Here is a 26,068-nt window from a genome sequence, read left to right as displayed (position 1 = left end):
GAGCACTGACCTAGATGCCTCCATTACATGAATCTCCTCTAAACTTCACAGAAACCTCTAAGAGAATCCTCATCTCCCTCCTTTTTTTTTACAGAGACAGAGATAGGGATAGATAGGGACAGACAGACAGGAACAGGAAGAGATGAGAAGCATCAATCATCAGGTTTTCGTTGTGACACCTTAGTTGTTCATTGGTTGCTTTCTCATATGTGCCTTGACCGCAGGCCTTCAGCAGACAGAGTAACCCCTTGCTCTAGCCAGCGACCTTGGGTCCAAGCTGGTGAGCTTTGCTCAAACCAGATGAGCCCGCGCTCAAGCTGGTGACCTCGGGGTCTAGAACCTGGGTCCTCGGCATCCCAGCCCAGCGCTCTGGTCAGGCCCCTCCCCCCATTTTACAGATGAAAGAGAAAAACAAGGCTCAATAAATATTTCCCCAAATCTATGGCTGATAACGGACAGAGGTGGGGCTGTAAGGGAAGTTTGTCTGACTTCAAAACCCATGCTCTTTTCTTAAATAGAAGAACTACTTTATTCTCTGGGAGAAAATGGTCAGTGAACAAAAGGCAGATTATCTATCTTAGGATATTCATTGGTAAATTACTTTTTAATAAATCAAGGAAGCAAGGTTTTTCTGAATACCTTGCTCAGGATAATGCCAGGCACTGTAAAGGACAGTTAAGAAAAGAACTCATGGGCACAGACAACAGTGTGGTGACTGCCAGAAGGCAGGGGTGGGGGAGGGGAGGGTATTGGAGGAATCAGTGGTGATGGATGGAGCCGGGATAGTGAACACCAACACAGTGTACAGGTGATGTGTTGTGGAACTGTGCACCTGAACCTGTATACTTTTGTTAGGCAACGTCACCACAAAAAAATTAAATAAAACGGGGGAAAAAAAGAACAGTTAAGAATGTTCACCAGGGAAAGGGAGAAAGGGGGGAAGGGGTAAATAGGGACAAATATATACCCCACATAGGTGGGATATAAAACTGAGATTCATAGACACAGATGAAAGTGAAATGGTTACCAGGGTTAGGGGAGTAAAGAGGGACAAATATAAGGTGATAGAAAATAATTTGACTTTGGGTGATGGGCACACAACGCAATCAACAGTTCAAATGCTATAGAGATGTTCCCCTGAAACCTATGTACTCTTATTGATCAATATCACCCCATTAAATTTAATTTCTGAATTAAAAAAAAAGAATGCTCCCTTACTATGAAGGACTTTATAACCAAGCTGAGGAAACAATATGTATGACATCAGAAAACAATATTACCTAGTTAAAATGAACTGTTAAAGTAAGATCTAGAGACCACTGATGTATGCATTTTTGAAATGCAGGATTGTGTTGGAAAACACTGAGTTGACTCTTAGAGTGAGAGTACATTATGAAGGGCCTTGAAAGAGTAAAATTCAATAAAGTTGACTTTAAGAAGCTCCTGGAGTTTTGTTTTTTTTTTGTATTTTTCTGAAGCTGGAAACGGGGAGCGACAGTCAGACTCCCGCATGCGCCCGACTGGGATCCACCCAGCATGCCCACCAGGGGCGACGCTCTGCCCACCAGGGGGTGATGCTTTGCCCCTCCGGGGCATCGCTCTGCCGCAACCAGAGCCACTCTAGCGCCTGGGGCAGAGGCCAAGGAGCCATCCCCAGCGCCCGGGCCATCCTTGCTCCAATGGAGCCTCGGCTGCGGGAGGGGAAGAGAGAGACAGAGAGGAAGGAGAGGGGGAGGGGTGGAGAAGCAGATGGGCATCTCTCCTGTGTGCCCTGGCCAGGAATCGAACCCGGGTCCCCTGCACGCCAGGCTGACACTCTACCACTGAGCCAACCGGCCAGGGCCAAGAAGCTACTGGAGTTTTTGCTTTGGCATAAATAAAGAGGTGTTTTAAATTTTTTCCTCAGCAAAAATATTCATGGTATCTCTGAATGTGAAGAATGAAGTCATGAACAACTAATTTTTGACATTCTAGGAGCAGAACAAGGGCCTGAACTAAAGTGGTACTGGTGAAAAACTTGAGGATCAATTGACATATTACCAAGATCAAAGTTCTGCTCTCCAGTAGTATTTTGCTCACTATAGAAAAGATACTATGATTGAAACAAAGAATACAAAGATATACATAGCAGTCAGTATGCTTCTAAAAATATGGACATTCTAGATCCATCTAATTTATAATTTTTTCAGTAAGTGGATTTGGTTTTGTTATGAGAAAGCTGTTCAGCCCTATGATAGTTAAAAACATTTTTGAAGGCTTCTTCTTTTTCTGTGGCCCTTGAAATAACCAATTTTCCAGGAAAATGGGAAGGGGGCATCACATTTTTGTGGCAGCTTTGCAATGTTATGTGCCAACAAAATGTGATTCTTACCTGTATTATGACGCGTGGATTCTTCAGTTATAGTCAGTCTATCACATTATGTTTTAAAGGATTTGAAAACATCATTTTCCTAAATTATTATTGGACAAGGCCCACTGAAATCCCTTCTTTCCAAATACTTTCAGTAAGTACAGGATTATAAGGACATAGTAAGCACTCATTAAGTGTTTTTTTATTGAAGGAATTGCAGCATAACTCAGTCATCATAATTTATATGGTAATTAATTCAGATCAAAGCAGAGGATAATGAAACCAAAACATAAAATAATTTAGAAGAATCTTCTTAGACATTAACTTTGATTCCAATGGCTTTTTTAAATTCATGATTCTGTGGTTCCAAGATATCATAGAAAACCTGTTTTTTGTCAAAATGGTCTCTAATACAAAGTAAATCTTCAATGGAATAGTTATCATTTTTTCCAGTCCAAATAGTCAGGCTGTACCTGCATTAAAATAAAACAGAATTATATAGTTAAGAATGAAAGATAAGAAACAGTGATAAGGAATTCCAATAAGCCTAAGAGTAGCTACTCTCTTTTGTCTCAAACCCAAATTCACACAGATCAAAAAAATTAATTAGTAATGGTGGAATGACACTTTCCTTTCATCCCTTCATCAACATTAAAGGGACTAGAAAGGAAAAATTCATGTGCTGTTGCTAAATTAGTTAACTGCTGGGCCTTGGATGGTTGGCTCAGCAGTAGAGCATCGGCCCAGTGTGTGGAGGTCCCCAGTCAGGGCACACAGGAGAAGCGACCATCTGTTTCTCCACCCCCTCTTCCACAGCTATGGCTCATTGGAGCAAGTTGGCTCCAGGCACTGAGGGTGAAACCATGGCCTTGCCTCAGGAACTAAAATAGCTAGGTTGCTGAGCAATGAGCAATGGCCCCAGATGGGCAGAGCATTGCCCAGTTGGGGCACATGCGGGAATCTGTCTCTCTGCCTCCCCTCCTCTCATTTAAAATAATAATAATAATAATAATGATGATGATGATGTAAATTAGCTAACTGCTGTGCCTGAACTACAAGAATGTTAAAAGGCTTTAGAAACCCAGACTGGCAGCACGAAAAATGGGCCATAATTTGGACAAAAGAACTGAGGATCAAGGAATCTGTTTTCTCCATAAAAACTACTGCTCTAACTTGGGTTTCTTCAGTAGCCTAACAACAAGAGTCAAAAGCACAACTGGAAGGGACTGTGAAGAGACTAATGTCAATGACACCCCAACATTCATATTCATTTGTTACTAGCCACACCATCCTGTCTGGGGGTTTCTGCATGAGATACTAAAATGCCAAGAGATATCACTGAGAATGCCAAATGGAATAAATTTAGATCCATTTCTGGAGTTAAAAAACAATAATAATTTAGGCAGATTTGTAATGGATGTAAGAATATGCTTAAAATTTTAATGTTATTTTAATTATATATTTTCATTTCTTCCACTGACATTACCATTACATTACCTCTATTGCATAAGGGAAATGCAAAGCTGTTAAATAGTTTCATATTTATTTTCCCCATAAATGTCAGAATCCAGGGAGAAGTTTCCAATGCATTTCTTCTACTAATGACAAAAAATAGTCTAATCCACATCTATATTCTTGTTATACTGACACATTCCTGTCCTTAAGAGATGTTGACACCATTCTGGAAATGTAACAGAGGGAAGTACTTTGGATTTTCTTCCACGGCAGTATTATGTGACAAATCAAAAAGAATGTTTAAAGTACAGTTGAAAACACAAAAAATTGAGATTTACTTTAAAAACCTTTATTTTTGCTAAAATGGCTAAAATATTACTGTATTTGAACACCCCGGTTACAAAACTTATAAAAAGACACAGATATGGCCTGACCTGTGATGGCGCAGTGGATAAAGCATCGACCTGGAAATGCTGAGGTCGCCATTTCAAAACCCTGGGCTTGCCTGGTCAAGGCACATATGGGAGTTGACGCTTCCTGCTCCTCCCTCCTTCTCTCTCTCTCTCTCTCTCTCTCCTCTCTAAAAAAATTAATTTAAAAAAAGTAAAAAAATTTTAAAAAAAGAGTCAACCAAAGAATGTATAAACAAGTGAAACAACAAATTGATCTCTCTCTCAAAGTCAATAAAAAATTCTGGGTTAAAAAAAAAAAAGACACAGATATGAAGTGAGGTTAAAAAAAAAAAGAGCTTTCCAGGGTTATTTTGTTTCTTTTACCTCCCCCCCCCATTGTATTCAAACTAAAATAGAAAAAATAAAATTGCCTAAGGGTTAATTGTATTGCTTCAAATCAATTCTCAGGTTTTATTTTTAAAGACTTTTTATTGTAAAATAACATTTTTAGGAAAAATGTGTGAAACATAAATGTACATTTTAACAAATTATGAGGAAACAAACTCCAGTACAACCAAAACAAGTCAAGAAATCACCAGCACCTCGAGGGGCGCCTTTACATCTCTGCCCATTATAGCCTTGCCGCTTCCCTGGAGTCCTCACAACCTTGACTTTGTGGTAGCCATCTTTTAAATTTTTTTTATATATCAACTCTCTAGCCATCCCTAAATAATAGTTTAATTTTTCCTGTTAATAAATTTTATATAAATGTAATCATATGGTATATAATTTTAGTTTTGGTCTTGCTTATTGTGCTGAATGTTGTTTGTGAAATTTACCCAAGTTTAAAAATGTAGCTGCAGATTATTCATTTTCTTTGGAACACAGTTTCACATTATTTACTAAGGTTTAAAATATGATACCTTATGACCTAAAAATTCTATTCCTAGAATTCCTTCCTGATATATAAATTTGTTTAAAGTCACGCATATATGTGCACAATGTGTGTGTATGTGTTTGTGATGAATGTTCTCAGTAGCAATCTTTATAACAGTCAAAACCATGAAAGAATCTAAATGTCATTCAATAATAGAAGAGATAAATAACTTGTGATATACAAATAACAGAATGATAGTTCTTTATCAATTCTATATCAAGCCCTTCTAAGTTACAAAAATCTCTTCTAATTCTATGCCTAACCTGTTCATACCCTTCTTGGTATCTTTTGATGGAAAGAATTTCTGAATTTTAAAGTATTTAAACTACTCAAACATATCCCTTAGGACTAGTAATTTGTGTGTCTAGTTAAAGAATTCTTTCCCATCCGCAATGTTATGAAGAATTCTCTAGTGATATAATCCACTAAAGCTTCGCTGTTCCACCTTTATATTAAAAACAAACAAACAATGAAAAAAAAAAAAACCTCTGAAAGAAATAGAGTAAAGAGAAACCCAAAATTAAAGTTAGAGGAAAACCAAATAAAAAACAACAAAGAAATACACAGATGTAGAAAAACCCACTTAGTCAAAACCATGGAAGCAAAAGACAGAAGTTTCTAACAGAAGGGGGTGACCAGCAGTACTCAATTAAATGTTGAACAAAGTGTGATTTTCAAGTGAAAAATTTCAGGAGAGTGAATGCCTACATAAGAAGTGGAAGAGTTGGAGCTCCTGGAGCTCCAGTGGCGCAACCGGTTAGCGCACGGTACTTATACAGAAGTGGAGGAGAGAAAATTGAGGCAATAGATAATGAAAGGAATGGGACGGTAGGAACATCCTATTTGAGCATGGCAGCCAAAAGTCAGTACTGCTTCCTTTTTCTCCTATGAATCACCCAAAAGCAGCACAATGAACAAAAGAATTAAAATAGAAACCTGAAATTTAGTGAAGTTAAGAAAGAGCAGGTGGGCATATAAGGAAGTGGAGTTTGCCCACGTATGGAGGTTACAAAGGAGTATTCCAAAAACACGTAAGAGATGTGGAGTCAGTTTATCCCTCCTAAACACTTTGCAGAGTGGGAACTTTCCTGGGCTAGGTTTGGTCCCAAGAGCAGTGAAGACAAGGAAAGAGTATATACAGGAAAGCCATAGGGAATAAGACTGCTCCTACAGAAACCCAAAATTTTAAATATAAGAGATAGATGCAAGAATTTACTTAAAGATATCAAAACTGCCTATCTGCACTGACTGGGAAGAAGTTAAAGATTAAACAAACTCAAAAATAAGAGTCACTAGGTCATAAGAACCATTGTTCTGGATCCTCTTGAATTTGAACTTTGGACAAGCAGCTGGTCCAGGAAAAACTCACCTTTAAAGTTATCAAAATAAACTTGGCAGAAGTTTTATACAAGAGAGTACAACAACAACAACAACAAAACCCTCACAGACAAAGATAATAGTATGGGGATAAAAAAAGAAGAAAAGGGGTTGGGGGAGGCAGGGGAGAGTAAAAGGGGCATAAATGCTAATGAATAGAGACTTGACTTGGTGTGGCGAACATGCAACACAATATATGAATGATGTACTATAGAATTGAACACCTGAAACCTATATGCTTTTATTAACCAATGCCACCCCAATAAATTCAATAAAATTTTTAAATTTAAATATTTTTATTTCTCTTAAGTGAGAAGCAGGGAAGCAGAGAGAACGATTCCCGCATACACCTCGACTGGAATCCACCTAGCAAGGCCCATACCAGGCAATGCTTTGCCCATCTGGGGCTGTTGCTCCACTGCTCAGCAACAGAGTTATTTTAGCAACTGAGGCAAGGCCATGGAACTATCCTCAGTGCCCAGGGCTAACTTGCTCCAACCAAGCCATAGCTGCAAGAGAGAAGAGACAGAGAGAGAGAAGGCAGAGGGTGAGGGGTAGAGAAGCAGATGGTCGCTTCTCCTGCGTGCCCTGACTGGAAATCCACCCTGGGACAACATCTACATGCCTGGCTGACGCTCTACCACTGAGTCAGCTGTCCAGGGCCAAAATTTTTAAAAATTATTGTTAATTTAGTTTTCTGTTTGTAACAGCCACACAATATCCTCATAAAATACATGAACTCATACAAATATCTATATATTAAGCCATCAATAAAACCTTAATAAATCTACAAAGTAGAAATGATATAGGCACTATCTGATTACAATACCATAAACTTAGAAAACTATGAACAAGACAAAATAAAAAATAATTCTACCACCTAGATGCCTAAAAATATTTCTCTTAAAACAAGTTTTGAGACAAAGGAAAAAGCCACAATTGCAGGATATTTTAAATTAAAGAGAGATAAAAACCTACACATAAGAAACAGTGGCATATGGCTAAAGCAATGGTTAGAGAAAAGAGTACACAGTTGTCCCTCGCCATATTGTGGTTTACTTTCACAGTCTCACTGTATCGCGGGTTTTAAAATTGTACACATCTTATTTTCTATAATGGATTATTTGCTGTATCATGGGATTCTGTGGTATATAAAAGTATTTTTATATATTTATTATTTTAGTTATTTTTGCAGTAAAATAAACAAAATAAGGGTGGGAAAGGTTAATAACAGTGTGAGAAAGATTTATAAGAGAGTGGGAGGGTTTATAAAGCCTTAAAAATATATAAATAATAAAATAAATATAAGGTCGCTACTTAATGGATTTTTGCCTACCACAGGGGGTTCTGGAACCTAACCTCTGTGATAGGCAAGGGACCACTGTAGTATGAAACACTCATACTGATAAATATACTAATATATATATATGTACATATATATATATGACAATAAGCATCAAACTTAAAAAATTAGAAGAAACTACAGAAAAAAAATTTAAAAATAAAAGGCAGAAATTAATAAATCATAAACCAGAAAAATAAATAAATCCAAGATCTAGTTCTTTAAAAAAATGAAGATGCCTGACTAGGCAGTGGTGCAGAGGATACAGTGTCAGACTGGGGCACACAGGACCCAGGTTCAAAACCCCAAGGTCACCAGCTTGAGTGTGGGCTCACCAGGTTGAGCACAAGGTCATTGGCTTGAGCCTGGGATCACAGACATGACCCCATGGCCACTGGCTTGAGCCCAAAGATTGCTGGCTTGAGCAAGGGGTCACTCACTCTGCTATAGCCCCACAGTCAAGGCAGATATGAGAAAGCCATCAATGAACCAAGTGCCACAATGAAAAACTGATGCTTCTCTCTCATCTCTCTCCCTTCCTGTCTGTCTGTCCCTATCTGTCCCTCTCTCTGTCTGTCTCTATTGCCAAAAAAAAAAAAAAGGTAAATCATTATGTAGTTTAATCAGGAAACAAGGGAAATGCTCAAATAAAATAAAGAAGTTATTTTATTTTAAAGACCTAAAATAAACTAAAATAATAAAAGACTATTTTAATTATCCGTGTGTAATAATTTTTATAAGCAAGAGAGACATGAAGAGAGAGAGATGAGAAGCATCAATACATAGTTGCAGCACCTTAGTTGTTCATTGATAGCTTTCTCATATGTGCCTTGACTGGGGGGCTCCAGCAAAGCCAGTGACCCCTTGTGCAAGCCAGCGACCTTGGCCTTCAAAACAGAGACCTTTGGGCTCAAGCCAGCGATCATGGGGTCATATCTGAGATCCCACACTCAAGCTTATCAAAGCTGAGCTCTGGTGACCACAGAGCTCAAGCCAGCGACCTCAAGGTTTCAAACCTGTGTCCTCAGCATCCCAGGCTGACACTCTGTCCACTGCACTAGCATGGTCAGACAGTAAATAAATTTCAAAACCTGAACGAGATGAACAATTTTCTAGGAAAATAAAACATATCAAACTGGCTCCCAAAGAAAGAGAAAATCAAAGTAGACCACTTACCATATAAAAATTAGGAAAGATTTTATGAGTTAAGCTTTCCCCAAAGCACCAGGTTTAAATGGCTTTACAGTTGAGTTTACCAAAACTCAGGTATAGGCCATTTCAGTGTTATTTTTAACATCTCAGAACATATAAAAAGGGATGAAAGGTCTTTAGTTGCCTTTTTTTTTAAATGAAATGCACATTATATTGACACGTAAAATTGAGAAATAGAAAAAAAGCTAACACTCAATCTCATTTCCAAAGGTAGAAATCCTAACTAAAATGATAGCAATAAAAATTCAGCAACACATTAAAAGAAAGATAATTGGTGATCAAGTGGGGTTTATTCTGGAAATGTGTGGTTGATTCACTATTATGAAAGTTTAGTTATAATGTATTTTATTAATAGATATGGCAGAAAATCATGGTTATTTTCATAAAAACTGAAAAGGCCTTTGGTAAAAATTCAATATCTATAGGAACATGGGTACTTCTTTAATGTATAAGGGTTCGCTTCCCTTTCTTTCTACAATACAGTGAATTATCAAGCTGGGTCTTTTTCTGAATGATTTGTGAAAACCCATTATTTGTTAAAATTCTTTACATCTGACATATGTATTGAAGATAGTGTAATCACAATCTTTCCATTTTTATTTATTCAAATATATAAAACTTTCCTTCTTTGGCTCTAGTATGTACCATACTAAGAAAAGTATGCCATCTCTATTCTAAAATTATGTAAAAAAGTATTTTTTTTCTTCATGCATTTAATATTTGATGTTCAAATCTTTAATTCATCTGGAAATTATTTTGGAAGAAGTATAAGAAGATGATTTGTTTCCTACATAGTTGGCCTATTGTCCCAACATCAGTTATTAAACTTTTACAGCAATGACTTAAAATGCCAGCTTTTTCCTATACTAAGTTCCATGATCGATTTGGGTTTATTTCTGAACTTTCCTCACTGTTCTATTGACTAATCTATTTAAAAAAGTATCAAGGGGCAGTCAAGATGGCAGCAGAGTAGGCAGATGCATAGACTCCCAACTCACACCACCAAACTGGATTACAAATTAATTTAGGAACAATCAACGTGAAAAACTAACTTTGAATTAAAAGAACAGGTCTCAAAAACTAAGAAGCCACACCGAGCCTGGTAGGGAGTGCCAAGGCATGGGGGGTATCCCTACTTCCAGGAACGAGGGTGAGGTGAGATTGAGAGCCCAGAAGGGCTCTCATTACAAGGAGAATATTGCTCACAGCCACTTGCCTGGGGACCTGGGAACGAGGTGTGTGGAAAGGGCTGGCTTGTCTTCCAAAAGGAAAGTGGGGAGAGAGAGACAGATGGTGATGGGTAGAGGAATGCATGGCATGACCTGAGAAGCTGACTCATCCAGTACAGAGGTAGCTTAGCTGGGGGAGGGGTTGAACCCTCAACAAAGCACAAGCCTAAAATGGTTCCAGGTGACCCACCTCCAGAAAGCTCTTCAGCTCCAATCAGAGAAACAAGACACAGCTGAAAATAGAAAATGGGGAGGAGGGGCAGTAACTCAGGTCTCCATGGAGATCTGAGATACACCTCCTCCTACTGAAATGAAGAAAGCACTCTGCCACCAGAGAGAAGCTGGCAGATTGAACCTTCAGAGTCTCAGGTTACACCCACTGCATTCTTGAATAAAGCTTCAAATAAGCCCCCTGCTAAGATCAATAAACAAGACTACCACTGAGTTAAGAAAACTGAGATGGGCCCTGGCTGGTTGGCTCAGCGGTAGAGCGTCGGCCTAGCGTGCGGAGGACCCGGGTTCGATCCCGGCGATTCACAGGAGAAACGCCCATTTGCTTCTCGACCCCTCCGCCGCGCTTTCCTCTCTGTCTCTCTCTTCCCCTCTCGCAGCCAAGGCTCCATTAGAGCAAAGGTGGCCCGGGCGCTGGGGATGGCTCTGTGGCCTCTGCCTCAGGCGCTAGAGTGGCTCTGGTTGCAACATGGCGACGCCCAGGATGGGCAGAGCATCACCCCCTGGTGGGCAGAGCGTCGCCCCTGGTGGGCGTGCCAGGTGGATCCCGGTCGGGCGCATGCGGGAGTCTGTCTGACTGTCTCTCCCTGTTTCCAGCTTCAGAAAAATGAAAAAAAAAAAACAAAAAAAACCCCCAAAAAACAACAACAACAACAAAAAAGAAAACTGAGATGAAAATAAACAAATCAAGACTTCGAAGAGGCTCTACTAGGTAAAGAGATCACTGCTGGAAGAAGCATACAAGTCATAAAGAATAATGAGTAGGGCCTGACCTGTGGTGGCGCAGTGGATAAAGCGTCGACCTGGAAATGCTGAGGTTGCCGGTTCGAAACCTTGGGCTTGCCTGGTCAAGGCACATATGGGAGTTGATGCTTGCAGCTCCTCTCCCCTTCTCTCTCTCTGTCTCTCTTTCCCCACTCTTCCTCTCTGTCTCTCTCCTCTAAAAATGAATAAATAAAAAAAAAATTAAAAAAAAAAAAGAATAATGAGTAGGCAGAGAAGTATAAGTCATATGCTTCAACAAGATAAATCCTCTGATAAAGTCTTGGACGAATCGGAAGTAATCAAATTTACTAAATGCAGAGTATAAAATAATGAGTTTTAGGATGCTTAAAGATCTCAAAGCTACAATGGATGGACTTAATGAACACTTCAGTAAAGAAATTGAAAGCATCAAAAAGGACACAAAAATCATAAAGAAGAAACTCACAAATGACAAACACAATATCAGAAATAAAGACTATATTGGAAGGAATTAAAAGCAGTCTGGATGAAGCAGAGGATCGAATCAACAACTTAGAGGACAAGATAAGTGAAAGCACAAAAGTGGAGGAGGAAAAAGAAAAGAGACTGAAAAAAATCTGAGGAATCACTAAGAGAGCTCTCTGAATGCAAACCAATGCTGCAAGAAATGTTAAGGGGCCCGTTGTAAACAGGGGGAAAAGAATATAGTAAAAGAGGAATATAACTTTAAAGAATAAAATGGCAATAAACAACTACATATCAATAATGACCTTAAATGTGAATGGATTAAATACTCCAATCAAAAGACATAGGGTAGCTGAATGGATAAGAAAACAGGACTCGTACATATGCTGTCTACAGTAGATGCACCTCAAAACAAAAGATACACATAGACTGAAGGTAAAAGGATGGAAAAAAATACTTCATGAAAATGGAAATGAAAAAAAGCTGGGGTAGCAATACTTATATCTGACAAAACAGACTTTAAAACAAAGACTATAGTAAGGGATAAAGAAGGTCACCACATAATGATAAAGGGAGCAATCCAACAGGAAGAGATAACCATTATAAATATATATGCAACTAATATAGGAGCACCTAAATATATAAAGCAGATTTTGATGGACATAAAGGGAGAGATCAACAACTATACTATAATAGTAGGGGATTTCAATACTCCACTAACATAAATGAATAGATCTTCAAGAAAGAAAATTAACAAAGAAACAACAGAATTAAGGGATACACTAGATCAACTGGATTTAATAGATATCTTCAGAACCTTCCACTCTAAAGCAGCAGAATATACATTCTCTTCAAGTGCTCATGGTACATTCTTATAGGATAGAACACATGTTAGGGCATAAAACAAGTCTCAACAAATTTAAGAAGACTGAAACCATATGAAACATCATCTCTGACCACAATTGCATGAAACTAGAAATGAACTACAATAGGAAATCTGAAAAACACTCAAACACTTGGAAACTAAACAGCATGTTATTAAACAACGACTGGGTCAACAATGAGATCAAAGAAGAAATAAAAATTTTCCGGCCCTGGCAGGTTGGCTCAGCGGTGGAGCGTCGGCCTGGCGTGCGGGGGACCTGGGTTCGATTCCCGGCCGGGGCGCATAGGAGAGGCGCCCATTTGCTTCTCCACCCCCACCCCCTCCTTCCTCTCTGTCTCTCTCTTCCCCTCCCACAGCCGGGGCTCCATTGGAGCGGGGATGGCCCGGGCGCTGGGGATGGCTCCTTGGCCTCTGCCCCAGGTGCTGGAGTGGCTCTGTTCATGGTGGAGCGATGCCTCGGAGGGGCAGAGCGTCGCCCCTGGTGGGCGTGCCTGGTGGATCCTGGTCGGGAGCATGCGGGAGTCTGTCTGACTGTCTCTCCCCATTTCCGGCTTCAGAAAAATACAGAAAAAAGAAAAAAAATTTTCCTTGAAACAAATGAAAATGACCATAAAACAACTCAAAATCTGTGGGACGCTGCAAAAGCAGTGTTGAGAGGGAAGTTCATAGCATTACAGGCATACCTTAAGAAGCTAGAAAAAGCTCAAAAAAACAACTTAAATCTGCAACTAAAAGAACTTGAAAAAGAACAGCAAGTAAAGCCTAGAGGAAGTAGAAGGAAGGAAATCATAAAGATCAGAGCAGAAATAAATGACATAGAGACTAAAGAAACAATACAGAGGATCAATGAAACCAGGAGCTGGTTCTTTGAAAAATTAAACAAGATCAATGAACCCTTAGCCAGACTCACCAAGAAAAAAAGAGAAAGGACTCAAATAAATAAAAGTAGAAATGAGAGTGGAGAAATAACAACTGACACAACAGTAATACAAAGGATTGTAAGAAAATACTATGAAGAACTGTATGCTAAAAAATTAGACAAGCTAGGTGAAATGGACAAATTCCTTGAAAAATGTAATCTTTCAAAAATCAATCTGGAAGAATCAGAAAACCTAAATAGACCGATTACAACAAATGAGATCAAAACAGTTATCAATAAACTCCCAATAAACAAAAGTCCTGGGCCAGATGGCTTCACAGGCGAATTCTACCAAACATTCAAAGAAAAACTAACTCCTATTCTTCTCAAGCTATTTAAAAAAATTCAAGAGGAGGGAAAACTTCCAAGCTCCTTTTATGAGGCAAACATAATCCTCATTCTAAAACCAGGCAAAGAAAGAAAACTATAGGCCAATATCCCTGATGAATTTAGATGCTAAAATTCTCAACAAAATATTAGCAAACCAGATCCAGCAATACATGAAAAAAATCATACATCATGATCAAGTGGGATTTATTTTGGGGAGGCAAGGCTGGTATAATATTTGCAAATCAATCAATGTAATTCATCACATAAACAAAAGGAAGGACAAAAACCACATGATAATATCAATAAATGGAGAAAAAGCATTCGATAAAATCCAGCACCCATTTATGATCAAAACTCTCAGCAAAGTGGGAATACAGGGAACATAGCTCAAAATGATAAATGCCATCTATGATAGGCCCACAGTCAATATCATACTCAATGGGCAAAAATTAAAAGCAATCCCCTTAAGATCAGGAACAAGGCAGGGGTGTTCCCTTTCATCACTCTTATTCAATATAGTTCTGGAAGTCCTAGCCACGGCAATCTGACAAGAAGAAATAAAAGGCATCCAAATTGGAAAAGAAGAAGTAAAACTATCATTATTTGATGATGATATGATACTGTACCTAGAAAATCCTAAAGTTGCAGTCAAAAAACTACTAGACCTGATAACTGAATTCAGCAAGGTGGCAAGATATAAAATTAATACTTAGAAATCAGAGGCATTTTTATACACCAACAATGATCTGTCTGAAAGAGAAATTAAGAAAACAATTCCCTTTACTATTGCAACAACAACAAAAATACCTAGTAGTAAATTTAACCAAGGAGGTTAAAGATTTGTACTTGGAAAATTATAAAACATTGATAAAGGAAATCAAGGAAGATACAAACAAGTGGAAGCATATACCATGCTCATGGCTAGGAACAATAAACATCATTAAAAGGTCCATATTACCCAAAGCAATTTATAAATTCAATGCAATTCCTATTAAAATACCAAGGACATACTTCAAAGATATAGAACAAATATTCTAAACATTTATATGGAACCAAAAAAGAACACGAATAGTCTCAGCAATCTTGAAAAAGAAGAATAAAGTGGGTGCTATCACACTTTCGACATTAAGTTGGTACTGGCATATGAACAGGCATATAGATCAATGGAACAGAACAGAGAACCCAGAAATAAACCCACACCTTTATGAACTGATATTTGACAAGGGTGGTAATAGTATACAATGGAGTAAAGACAGTCTCTTTAACAAATGGTGTTGGGAAAATTGGTCAGCTACCTGCAAAAAAATGAAACTAGACCACCAACTTACACCATTCACAAAAATAAACTCAAAATGGATAAAAGACTTAAATCTAAGTCGTGAAACCATAAACATCTTAGAAGAAAATATAGGCAGTAAGCTCTCCAACATCTCTTGCAGCAATACATTTGTTGATTTATCTCCACACACAGGGAAATAAAGGACAGGATAAACAAATGGGACTATATCAAACTAAAAAGCTTTTGCACAGCTAAAGACAATATGAACAAAATAAAAAGGGAAAGCACAAAATGGGAAAACATATTCAACAATACATCTGATAAGGGGTTAATAACCAAAATTTATAAAGAACTTGTAAAACTCAACACCAGGAATATAAATAGTCCAATCAAAAAATGGGCAAAAGATATGAATAGACACTTCTCCAAAGAGGACATACATATGGCCAATAGACAGATGAAAAAATGCTCAACATCACTAATCATTAGAGAAATGCAAATTAAAACCACAATGAGATATCATCTCACACCAGTCAGAATGGCGCGCATCAACAAATCAACACAGAATAAGTGCTGGCGAGGGTGTGGAGAAAAGGGAACCCTCCTGCACTGCTGGTGGAAATGCAGACTGGTGCAGCCACTGTGGAAAACAGTATGGAGATCCCTCAAAAAATTAAAAATGGAACTGCCTTTTGACCCAGCCATCCTACTTTTAGGAATATACCCCAAGAATACCATACCACAGTTTGTAAAGGAGAAATGCACCCCCATGTTTATGTCAGCATTGTTCACAATAGCCAAGATCTGGAAACAGCCCAGTCCCTCAGTGGACGAGTGGATTAAAAAGCAGTGGTATATATACACAATGGAATACTATGGGGCCATGAAAAAGAAGGAAATTTTACCTTTGCAACAAACGAATGGACCTGGATACTATTATGTTAAGTGAAAGAAGCCAGGCAGAGAAAGAAAAATATCATATGACCTCACTCATCTGAGGAATCTGATGAACAGTATGAACTGAGGAGCGGAATAGAGACAGAGGAGGGATCAAAGGATCCAGATGGAAAGTGGACAGAGGGAAAGGGGATGATAGGCTGATAGGATGGGATGAGAGCAGAAAAGCAAATCCTGGAGGGAAGTGGGGAGGGCGTAACAGGGAGGGAGACAGGGGGGATGTACTGGGGATCACAGGTGACATTAGAATCTACGTAAACACAATAAATTAATTAAAAAAATAGTATCAAAACTTTTCAATATCTGTACCTCTATAATATATTTTAATATTTAATAAATGGTCTAAATAACTTTATTATATATTAAAATAAAAGTTTTTATGGAAATAGACTTCTAAAATTATGATAATATTCAGAGGAAAACTCTTTTATCCATTTACAACTTTTTGTGAATGTATAACAATGAAAAAAGTAACACTTTCTGGGCCCTTACTATGTGCAAACACTGTAAGAGATAAACAATGTTAAAGTTCATTAGCTTAATTCTAGTGAAGAAGTCTGTGCTTGCAGAATCAATGTTCATCTCTCTCATGCACACTGTCTTGACATAATCAGTTTCCATCCTCTTTGTCTGTCTCACACCCCCATGCACACACTATATAGTCAAACTTATACATACCTGTTTGATTTCTTTAACAGCCAAAGTAACTGAGAACACGACTGCCTGACCAGTGCTGCTCTGACAGGAAATGTAACAGGCTGACTTAGTTCATTACATACGTATTCCATCTCTTTCACCATTGTCCAACTATAACCTGAAATGAGAAAAAAGAAATTTAACTTTTCAAATTGGAATGCTGAAGTCAAATAACAACTCACTTATATGTGCAAATTTATAGGTAATTCATACCATTCCCATTTGAATTCAAAGTGAATTAAAATCCCACTTAATGCAAGAAAAGATTTTGGGTGGAAAATGTAAATAAAAATTAAAACTAAAACCATGCCACAAATGACCTATAGAAATTTAACAAAAAAATTTACAAATATCTCAAATGTAAAAAAGTAAATTTGACAAACTAGTTACTTTAAAGATTCTAAGATTCTTAGGTACTTCCTCATCATTAATATTCTTTATAAACTAAGATTTTCCACTTGTGTTAATTAAGTTTTCTTTTCTAGAGAAAGATGGATATTTTATTTTTATTAGCTATTTAAGTAATAATTAACTTCAATTTTTAAAAATAATTAACTTTTTAAGCTTTTTTATTGAATGTATCAGGTTAATTTTATTTATTTATTTATTTTGTATTTTTCTGAAGTGAGAAGCACAGAGGAGGCAGACAGACAGACTCCTGTATGCATCCAACCAGGATCCACCCGGCATGCCCACCACAGGGGGTGATGCTGGGCCCCTCTGGGGCGTTGCTCTGCTGCAATTGGAGCCATTCTAGCACCTGAGGCGGAGGCCATGAAGCCATCCTCAGTGCCCAGGCCAACTTTGCTCCAATGGAGCCTTGGCTGTGGGAGGGGAAGAGAGAGATCGAGAAAAAGGAGAGGGGGAAGGGTGGAGAAGCAGATGGGTGCTTCTCCTATGTGCCCTGAGTGAGAATTGAACCCAGGACTTCCACACACTGGGCCAACTCTCTACTGCTGAGCCAGCTGGCCAAGGCCTGTGTTGTATCAGGTTAATTTTAACTTCATTTTCTTTACTTTTGGCTAGTCTAGATTTCTAAAACATTTTACCTAAAATAGAAATAGGGGTAAAACTGACTCTTATATATGTTAATTATGTTAGGACATTGTGGAAAGCATACTTGACTGTTTATAAACAGCTTCAGAGAAAAATTATATTTTTGAAATTACCCTAAACTCAATAAAAAACAAGTTGTAAAAAAGTATTGCTCAGAACATTTTATAGAAAGCCTATATGAATATGTTAGTTTAACAGCTAAAATATCTTATGAAAGAAAGAAATAATCTCTCCTTTAAAATCTGAAAAATTGCCTGACCTGTGGTGGTGCAGTGGATAAAGCGTCGACCTGGAATGCTGAGGTCGCTGGTATGAAACCCCAGGCTTGCCTGGTCAAGGCACATATGGGAGTTGATGCTTCCTGCTCCTCCCCCTGTTCTCTCTGTCTCTTTCCTCTCTCTCTTTCCCCTCTCTTTCTAATAAAAATGAATTTTAAATCTGAAAAATTATATATATATATTTTAAGATTTTATTTATTAATTTTAGAGAGAGGGGAGAGAGAAAGGCAGGAGGAGGAGCGGGAAACATCAGCTCATAGTTACTTCTGACACATGCCTTGACCAGGCAAGGCCAGGGTTTCAACCAGCAACCTCAGCAACCTCAGCATTCCAGGTTGAATACTTTATCTACTGCACTATCACAGGCCAGGCATGAAAATGATATATTTTTAATTAGAAGAAAGTTGTTGCTATGGCCAGATAGCTCAGGTGGTTAGAGCTTTGTCCTGAGGCACAGAAATTTGCTGGTTTGATCCCCAATCAGAGCACATATAGGGGCAGCTCAATGTCTCTGTTTCTCTCTCTCTCTCTCTCTCTCTCTCTCCCCCCCTCTCTCTCTCTCCCCCTTCCTTCCTTTCTCACTAAAATCAATAAATAAAAAAATTTAAAAACATAGTTAAAGAAAGATTTGTTACATCATGAAAGCTACTGCTTGAGGTGGGTGAGGGAGGTAGAAGAGGGTAAAGAGGGTTAAATTGTGATAAAGGAGACTTCAGGTGGGGTGGTAGTCATATAGTACAGTATAGAGATGATATATTATAGAATTGTAGCCCTGGCCGGTTGGTTCAGTAGTAGAGTGTCGGCCTGGCGTGCAGGAGACCCGGGTTCGATTCCCGACCAGGGCACACAGGAGAAGCGCCCATCTGCTTCTCCATCCCCCCCTCCTCTCTGTCTCTCTCTTCCCCTCCCGCAGCTGAGGCTCCATTGGAGCAAAAAGATGGCCCGGGAGCTGGGGATGGCTCCTTGGCCTCTGCCTCAGGCGCTAGAATGGCTCTGGTCGCGACAGAGCCACGCCCCGGATGGGCAGAGCATCGCCCCCTGGTGGGCGTGCCGGGTGGATCCCGGTCGGGTGCATGCGGGAGTCTGTCTGCCTCCCCGTTTCCAGCTTCAGAAAATTAAAAAAAAAAAAAAAAAAGGAAAGAATTGTACACCTGTAACCTATCCAATTTTATTAACCAATGTCACTCCAATAAATTTAATTACAAAAAAACACAGTTAACAGAAGCTATATTGACATTACTCTAAACTTATAAACTCTTGTTTTCTAAACTTGCAGCATAAAAAGGGAGGATACAACATATGTTGGTAATAATATGAGGCCAGTGGGGTAAAACAGCCTTAACACATTCAGCACCAATGTGACATGAAGACCCAGATATGGTTTAACTCAACTCAAGCCTGAGGTTAAAGCCTGAGTTAAACAGTGACTAAAAAGAGTTCAGAATCAGTAAGGAAGTTACTAAATCACTTCCAGTTTACCTTCTTTAAACACTTTAAATTATATGCTATAGATTTTAATGAAACTAATAAAAATTTAAATGATTAAAAAATTAAACTAGAATTAAGTTAAAACATACTATTTTTTCTCTGAATCATCAATTGTTGGTTCAGGGAAGTCATAAACTAAATGTCACTATTTACTAAATAGCAGTTATTCTAATCTCAGGTTAGACTCAAAAACTTTATATTAAAAAAATAATAGCAAATAAGTAAAAAATGAATGCCCTGAACACAGGATATAGCTGACATCTCCATAAATTCTAGATAATTTCTTAGTTTATCATTTTTAGCACATGGACAGGTGTACTAGAGCATCTGATTGCTTAATGGCTGTTTACCTGGAAATCACTACCTATGGATGTACAAAGAAATGGAAAGATGAATCCAAGGAGGTGTAATAAGTTTCAGCCAGGAAAAAGAACCTGAAAATAGCACGTCCATCTATAGGAATATGTGAAAGAAGGGATCAAGCCTAGAAAAAAGTCTCAGAGCCACCCACTCCCCTGTCCGTCAGAGATCAGAGGGCGGCAAGGTCCCAGCACCCTACATTGGAGCCCCTTCTAAATGTCCAGGGAGAATTCTTCAACCACTCCTGGCCTCACACCACATGAAAAGCTCTTATCATTTGTTTTTGTTTTGGGGGGGGGTGTTTTTGTTTTTGTTTTTTGTTTTTGTGACAGAGAGACAGAGAGGGACAGATTGGAACATACAGACAGGAAAGGAGAGATGAGAAGCATCAATTCTTCATTGCGGCTCCTTAGTTGTCCATTGATTGCTTTCTCATATGTGCCTTGACGGGGGCGGAGGGGGCCACAGTAGAGCGAGTGACCCCTTGCAGAAGTCAGTGACCTTGGGCTTAAGCCAGCAACCTTGGGGTCATGTCTATGATCCCACACTCAAGCCAGCAACCCCACGCTCAAGCTGCACGAGCCCATGTTCAAGCCAGTGAACTCGGAGTTTTGAACCTGGGTCCTCTGCGTCCGAGTCCTACACTTTATCCACTGCACCACGGCCTGGTCAGGTGATAGAATATATTTTAATTTGACCAACAAAAAATACTTTTTAAAAATTATTACCTTCATTGACTTTCTCAGGATGCCACCCTGTTGTCCAACCCAGGGAAAATGTCACATCTGGAAAGAAGGACGTCACAGTGTCTATAAAAGGTTTTGCATCTACTACTGTGCTATCTCCATTTGGCCCGGGAAGAATATCAGCATTAATCCACACAGGCTGCTGCAGATGCCTCTTCACATTTTCCAAGAGCAGCATGGATGGTTCTACAGCTGCCAGACTGAAAACAGTTTGTTGTCAATGAGAGATATTCCTACAGTAAAAGTTGAAAGAAGTTCTTTAGACTAGTGGTTTTAGTGTTCTCAAATTCATAATAAAAGTATAACACAATGATGCCTGAATTAAATAAAATCAAAGGTCACATAGCACTAAAGAGGAAAGTTAACATAAGCCACAACTCAAAAGTTGATTTATACTTTTTATTCATAAAGGCACCTTAAAGGTTCTATACATAAAGAAATAATACCACTTGTGGACAGATGGACGTTTCAGAACTCTGTATTAGGATCATTCAGTATAATAACAATTTAAAAAAAGATATACATATTCATTCATCAGAGAATATATAAGATTTTAAAATTAGATATAGTCATAACTTACAAAAATTCACATTTATGAAAATATTCATAGTGCACTCAGGCACATATTTCTAATACTGGCTCATGACATTGGAAAAAATAACCTCTTTTCCTTCATCTATTCTTGTGTAAATCTGGACACATAAATATATTTCTAAAAATGAATACAAGGTATAAAATTATAAAATTTCCTTAAGGCTTTTATAAATTTCACTCCCCCCCCCTTATTGTAAACAAATCTTCTGGAAACTAGAGACAACTATATTTTAGATACTTTTAAATAAAAAAAGCAGCTTCACTCTTTGTATTTCCCAACATCTATTCTGACACCTAGAGATTTTGAGACAATAAGGTTTTAATCATCCTACATAATTTTTCCTTTAAAAAATGCATACACAAATTTTCCTAGAAAACTATACCAATAATTCTGAACCGTTAGGGCCTATGTTGATTTCTAAGAAAATTAGCTTTTGGTGAATACTGTGATAGAAAGCTAGGAATTTGGGAGACAGATGTAAGAGGGAAAACACTCAGCACCCTCCCCACATTTCCACCTGTCTTCCTAAGGGACTGGAACCCTCCTGCCTGTGCTTCTACCACTTTTCAGTCCATGACTTTTGGGGCCTGAACTTCACAGAGAGAAACTGATAATCCCATTATTTCTTGAGTCATGTTCATCATTGAGCAACAATACTGTTCTTTAGAATCACAGAAAACCAGCCTGTGTAGTCCTTAACTCTGCTCCACTAAACACTTTTTTCTCATTCTTCTGCCTCTGAAATGGAGGCTGTGGTCTAGACCAGTGGTCCCCAACCATTTTTGGGCCACACACCAGTTTAATGTCAGAAAATATTTTCACGGACCGGCCTTTAGGGTGGGATGGATAAATGTATCACGTAACCAAGACAAGCATCAAGAGTGAGTCTTAGACAGATGTAACAGGGAATCTGGTCATTTTTTAAAAAATAAAACATCATTCAGACTTAAATATAAATAAAACGGAAATAATGTAAGGTATTTATTCTTTCTCTGCAGACCCGTACCAAATGGCCCACGGACCGGTACCGGTTCCGCAGCCCGGGGGTTAGGGACCACTGGTCTAGATGATATATATATTTCCTTATTTTAAAAATATGTTCAATTACAGTTTACATCAATATTATTTTATATTAGTTTCAGTGTACAGCATAGTGGTTAGATAATCATATACTTTAAAAAGTGTTCCCCCAATATTTCTAGTACCCTGACACCATGCACAGTTATTACAATATTAATGCTACATTCCCTGTGCTGTACTTTACATCTCATGACTATTTTGCAATGACCACCCTGTACTTCTCAGTCCCTTCACCTTTTTCATCCAGTCCTCCAATCCCCCTCCACTCTGGCAACCACCAGTCTGCTCTCTGTACCTCTGAGTCTGTTTCTGGTTTTCTTTTTCTTGTTTTGGTTTTAAATTAATTTTAATGGGGTGACATTAATAAATCAGGGTAGATATGTTCAGAGAAAACATCTCCAGGTTATTTTGACATTTAATTATGTTGCATTCCCATTACCCAAAGTCAGATTGTCTTCTGTCACCTTCTATCTGGTTTTCTTTGTGCCCCTCGCCTTCCCCACCCCCTCCCTCCCTCCCCGCCCCCAGTAACCATCACACTCTTGTCCATGTCTCTTACTCTCGTTTTTATGTCCCACCTCTGTATGGAATCATATAGTTCTTAGTTTTTTCTGATTTACTTATTTCGCTCAGTATAATGTTATCAAGGTCCATCCATGCTGTTGTAAATGATATTATGTCATCATTTCTTATGGCTGAGTAGTATTCCATAGTGTGTATGTACCACATCTTCTTTATCCAGTCACCTATTGAAGGGCTTTTTGGTTGTTTCCATGTCTTGGCCACTGTGAACAATGCTGCAATGAACATGGGGCTGCATGTGTCTTTACGTACCAGTGTTTTTGATTTTTGGGGGTGTATACCCAGTAGAGGGATTGCTGGGTCATATGGTAGTTCTATTTTTAGTTTTTTGAGGAACCTCCATACTTTCATCCATAGTGGTTGTACTACTTTACAGTCATACCAACAATGGATGAGGGTTCCTTTTTCTCCACAGCCTCTCCAACATTTGCTATTACCTGTCTTGCTGATAATAGCTAATCTAACAGGTATGAGGTGGTATCTCATTGTAGTTTTGATTTGCATTTCTCTAATAACTAATGAAGATGAGTATCTTTTTATATATCTGTTGGCCATTTGTATTTCTTCCTGAGAGAAGTGTCTGTTCATGTCCTCTTCCCATTTTTTTATTGGATTGTTTGTTTGTTTGTTGTTGAGTTTTATGAGTTCTTTGTATATTTTGGATATTAGGCCCTTATCTGAGCTGTTGTTTGAAAATATCATTTCCCATTTAGTCGGCTGTCTGTTTATTTTGTTGTTAATTTCTTTTGTTAAGCAAAAACTTCTTAGTCTGATGTAGTCCCATTCATTTATCTTTGCCTTCACTTCCCTTGCCTTTGGAGTCAAATTCATAAAATGCGCTTTAAAACCAAGGTCCATGAGTTTAGTACCTATGTTTTCTTCTATGTACTTTATTATTCCAGGTTTTATATTTAGGTCTTTGATCCATTTTGAATTAATTCTAGTACAAGGGGACAAACTGTAGTCGAGTTTCATTCTTTTGCATGTGGCCTTCCAGTTTTCCCAACACCATTTGTTGAAGAGGCTTTCTTTTCTCCATTATGTGGTGTTGGCCCCTTTATCAAAAATTATTTGACCATATATATGTGGTTTAATTCTGGGCTCTCTATTCTGTTCCATTGGTCTTAGTGTCTGTTTTTCTGCCAATACCATGCTGTTTTGATTGTCGTGGTTCTATAATATAATTTGAAGTCAGGTATTGTAATGCCCCCAGCTTCATTCTTTTTCCTTAGGATTGCTCTGGCTATTCGGGGTTTTTTATAGTTCCATATAAATCTGATGATTTTTTGTTCCATTTCTTTAAAAAATGTCATTGGAATTTTTTTTTTTTTACAGAGACTGAGAGAGTCAGTGAGAGGGATAGACAGGGACAGAGAGATGAGAAGCATCAATCATTAGTTTTTTATTGCGCATTGCGAAACCTTAGTTGTTCATGGATTGCTTTCTCATATGTGCCTTGACTGTGGACCTTCAGCAGACTGAGTGACCCCCTGCTCAAGTCAGCAACCTTGGGTCAAAGCTGGTGAGATTTTGTTCAAACCAGATGAGCCCACACTCAAGCTGGCGACCTCGGGGTCTCAAACCTGGGTCCCTGGCATCCCAATCCAACGCTCTATCCACTGCACCACCGCCTGGTCAGGCTGTCATTGGAATTTTGATGGGAATTGCATTGAATTTGTATATTGCTTTGGGTAATATGGTCATTTTGATTATATTTATTCGTCCTATCCAAGAACAAGGAATATTTTTCCATTTCATTGTATCTTTTTCCATTTCCCTTAACAATGCTTTGTAGTTTTCATTATATAGGTCTTTTACATTGTTTGTTATGTTTATTCCTAGGTATTTTATTTTTTTTGTTGCAACTGTGAAGGGAATTATTTTTTTGAGTTCGTTTTCTGATGTTTCATTGTTGGCATATAGGAAGGCAATGGACTTTTGTATGTTAATTTTGTATCCTGTGACCTTATTGTATTGGTTTATTGTTTCTAGTAATCTTTTTGTGGAGCCTTTGGGGTATTTGATGTATAGGATCATATCATCTGCAAAAAGTGAAACCTTTACTTCTTCTTTTATTTATAAACCTTTATTTCTTTCTCTTGTCTGATTGCTCTGGCTAGAACTTCTAGCACTACTTTAAATAAGAGTGGAGAGAGTGGACAACCCTGTCTTGTTCCTGATTTAAGGGGGAAAGTCCTCAGTTTTATGCCATTTAATATGATATTAGCTGATGGTTTATCATAAATGGCCTTTATCATGTTGAGATATTTTCCTTCTATACCCATTTTGTTGAGTGTTTTAAACATAAAATTGTGCTTTTCTGCATCTATTGATAAGATCACGTGGTTTTTGTTCTTTGTTTTATTGATATGATGTATTACATTAATCGTTTTACATATGTTGAACCATCCTTGAGATTCTGGGATGAATCCCACTTCATAATGATGTATTATTTTTTTAATATGTTGTTGTATTCAATTTGCTAGTATTTCATTTAGTATTTTAGCATCTGTATTCATTAGAGATATTAGTCTATAGTTTTCTTTTTTTGTGCTGTCCTTGCCAGGTATGAGGGTTTGTTGGCCTCATAAAATGTGTTTGGAAATAATGCTTCTTCAATTTTTTGGAAGACTTTGAGTAGAATAGGAACCAAGTCTTCTTTGAAAGTTTGAAAGAATTCACTAGGATAGCCGTCCGGCCCTGGACTTTTATTTTTAGGGAGGTTTTTAATATTTCCTCCCTGCTTATTGGTTTGTTTAGGCTTTCTGTTTCTTCATGACTCAGTCTAGGAAGATTGTATTGTTCTAGGAATTTATCCATTTCTTCTAGATTGTTGAATTTGTTGGCATATAGTTTTTCATAGTATTCTACAATAATCCTTTGTATATCTATCATATTTGTGGTGATTTCTCCTCTTTCATTTTGCATTTTTTTATATGAGTCCTTTCTCTTTTTTCCTTGGTGAGTCTTGCCAAGGGTTTGTCAATTTTGTTGATCTTTTCAAAGAACCAGTTTCTTGTTTTATTAATTTTTTCTATAGTTTTTCTGTTCTCTATTTCATTTATTTTAGCTCTCATTTTTA

The 26,068-nt window shown here is 38.0% G+C and overlaps 1 protein-coding gene across 4 annotated transcripts in view; it reads right to left on the bottom strand.

Moving 5' to 3' along the window:
• Positions 1-1,449: 1,449 nt before the first annotated feature.
• FAM151B (family with sequence similarity 151 member B) overlaps positions 1,450-26,068 on the bottom strand; it is a 59,155-nt gene continuing 34,536 nt past the window's right edge. For 2 of the 4 annotated variants that reach the window (XM_066273669.1, XM_066273672.1), the window contains 4 exons: positions 20,712-20,929; positions 16,784-16,919; positions 11,299-11,465; positions 2,676-2,823 (listed from right to left, as the gene is read on the bottom strand). In XM_066273669.1, the coding sequence (XP_066129766.1) occupies positions 2,813-2,823; positions 11,299-11,465; positions 16,784-16,919; positions 20,712-20,929 (532 nt within the window). In that variant the 3' untranslated portion in view covers positions 2,676-2,812. Of the gene's footprint in view, positions 2,824-4,239; positions 4,386-11,298; positions 11,466-16,779; positions 16,920-20,711; positions 20,930-26,068 lie in introns of all 4 variants that reach the window. The other 2 variants (XR_010731111.1, XM_066273671.1) reach the window with 2 other exon arrangements.

This window comes from Saccopteryx bilineata, chromosome 4, assembly GCF_036850765.1.
Source record: "Saccopteryx bilineata isolate mSacBil1 chromosome 4, mSacBil1_pri_phased_curated, whole genome shotgun sequence".
In the NCBI taxonomy this organism is placed as follows: domain Eukaryota; kingdom Metazoa; phylum Chordata; class Mammalia; order Chiroptera; family Emballonuridae; genus Saccopteryx; species Saccopteryx bilineata.
This window is presented reverse-complemented; position numbering and strand designations above follow the sequence as displayed.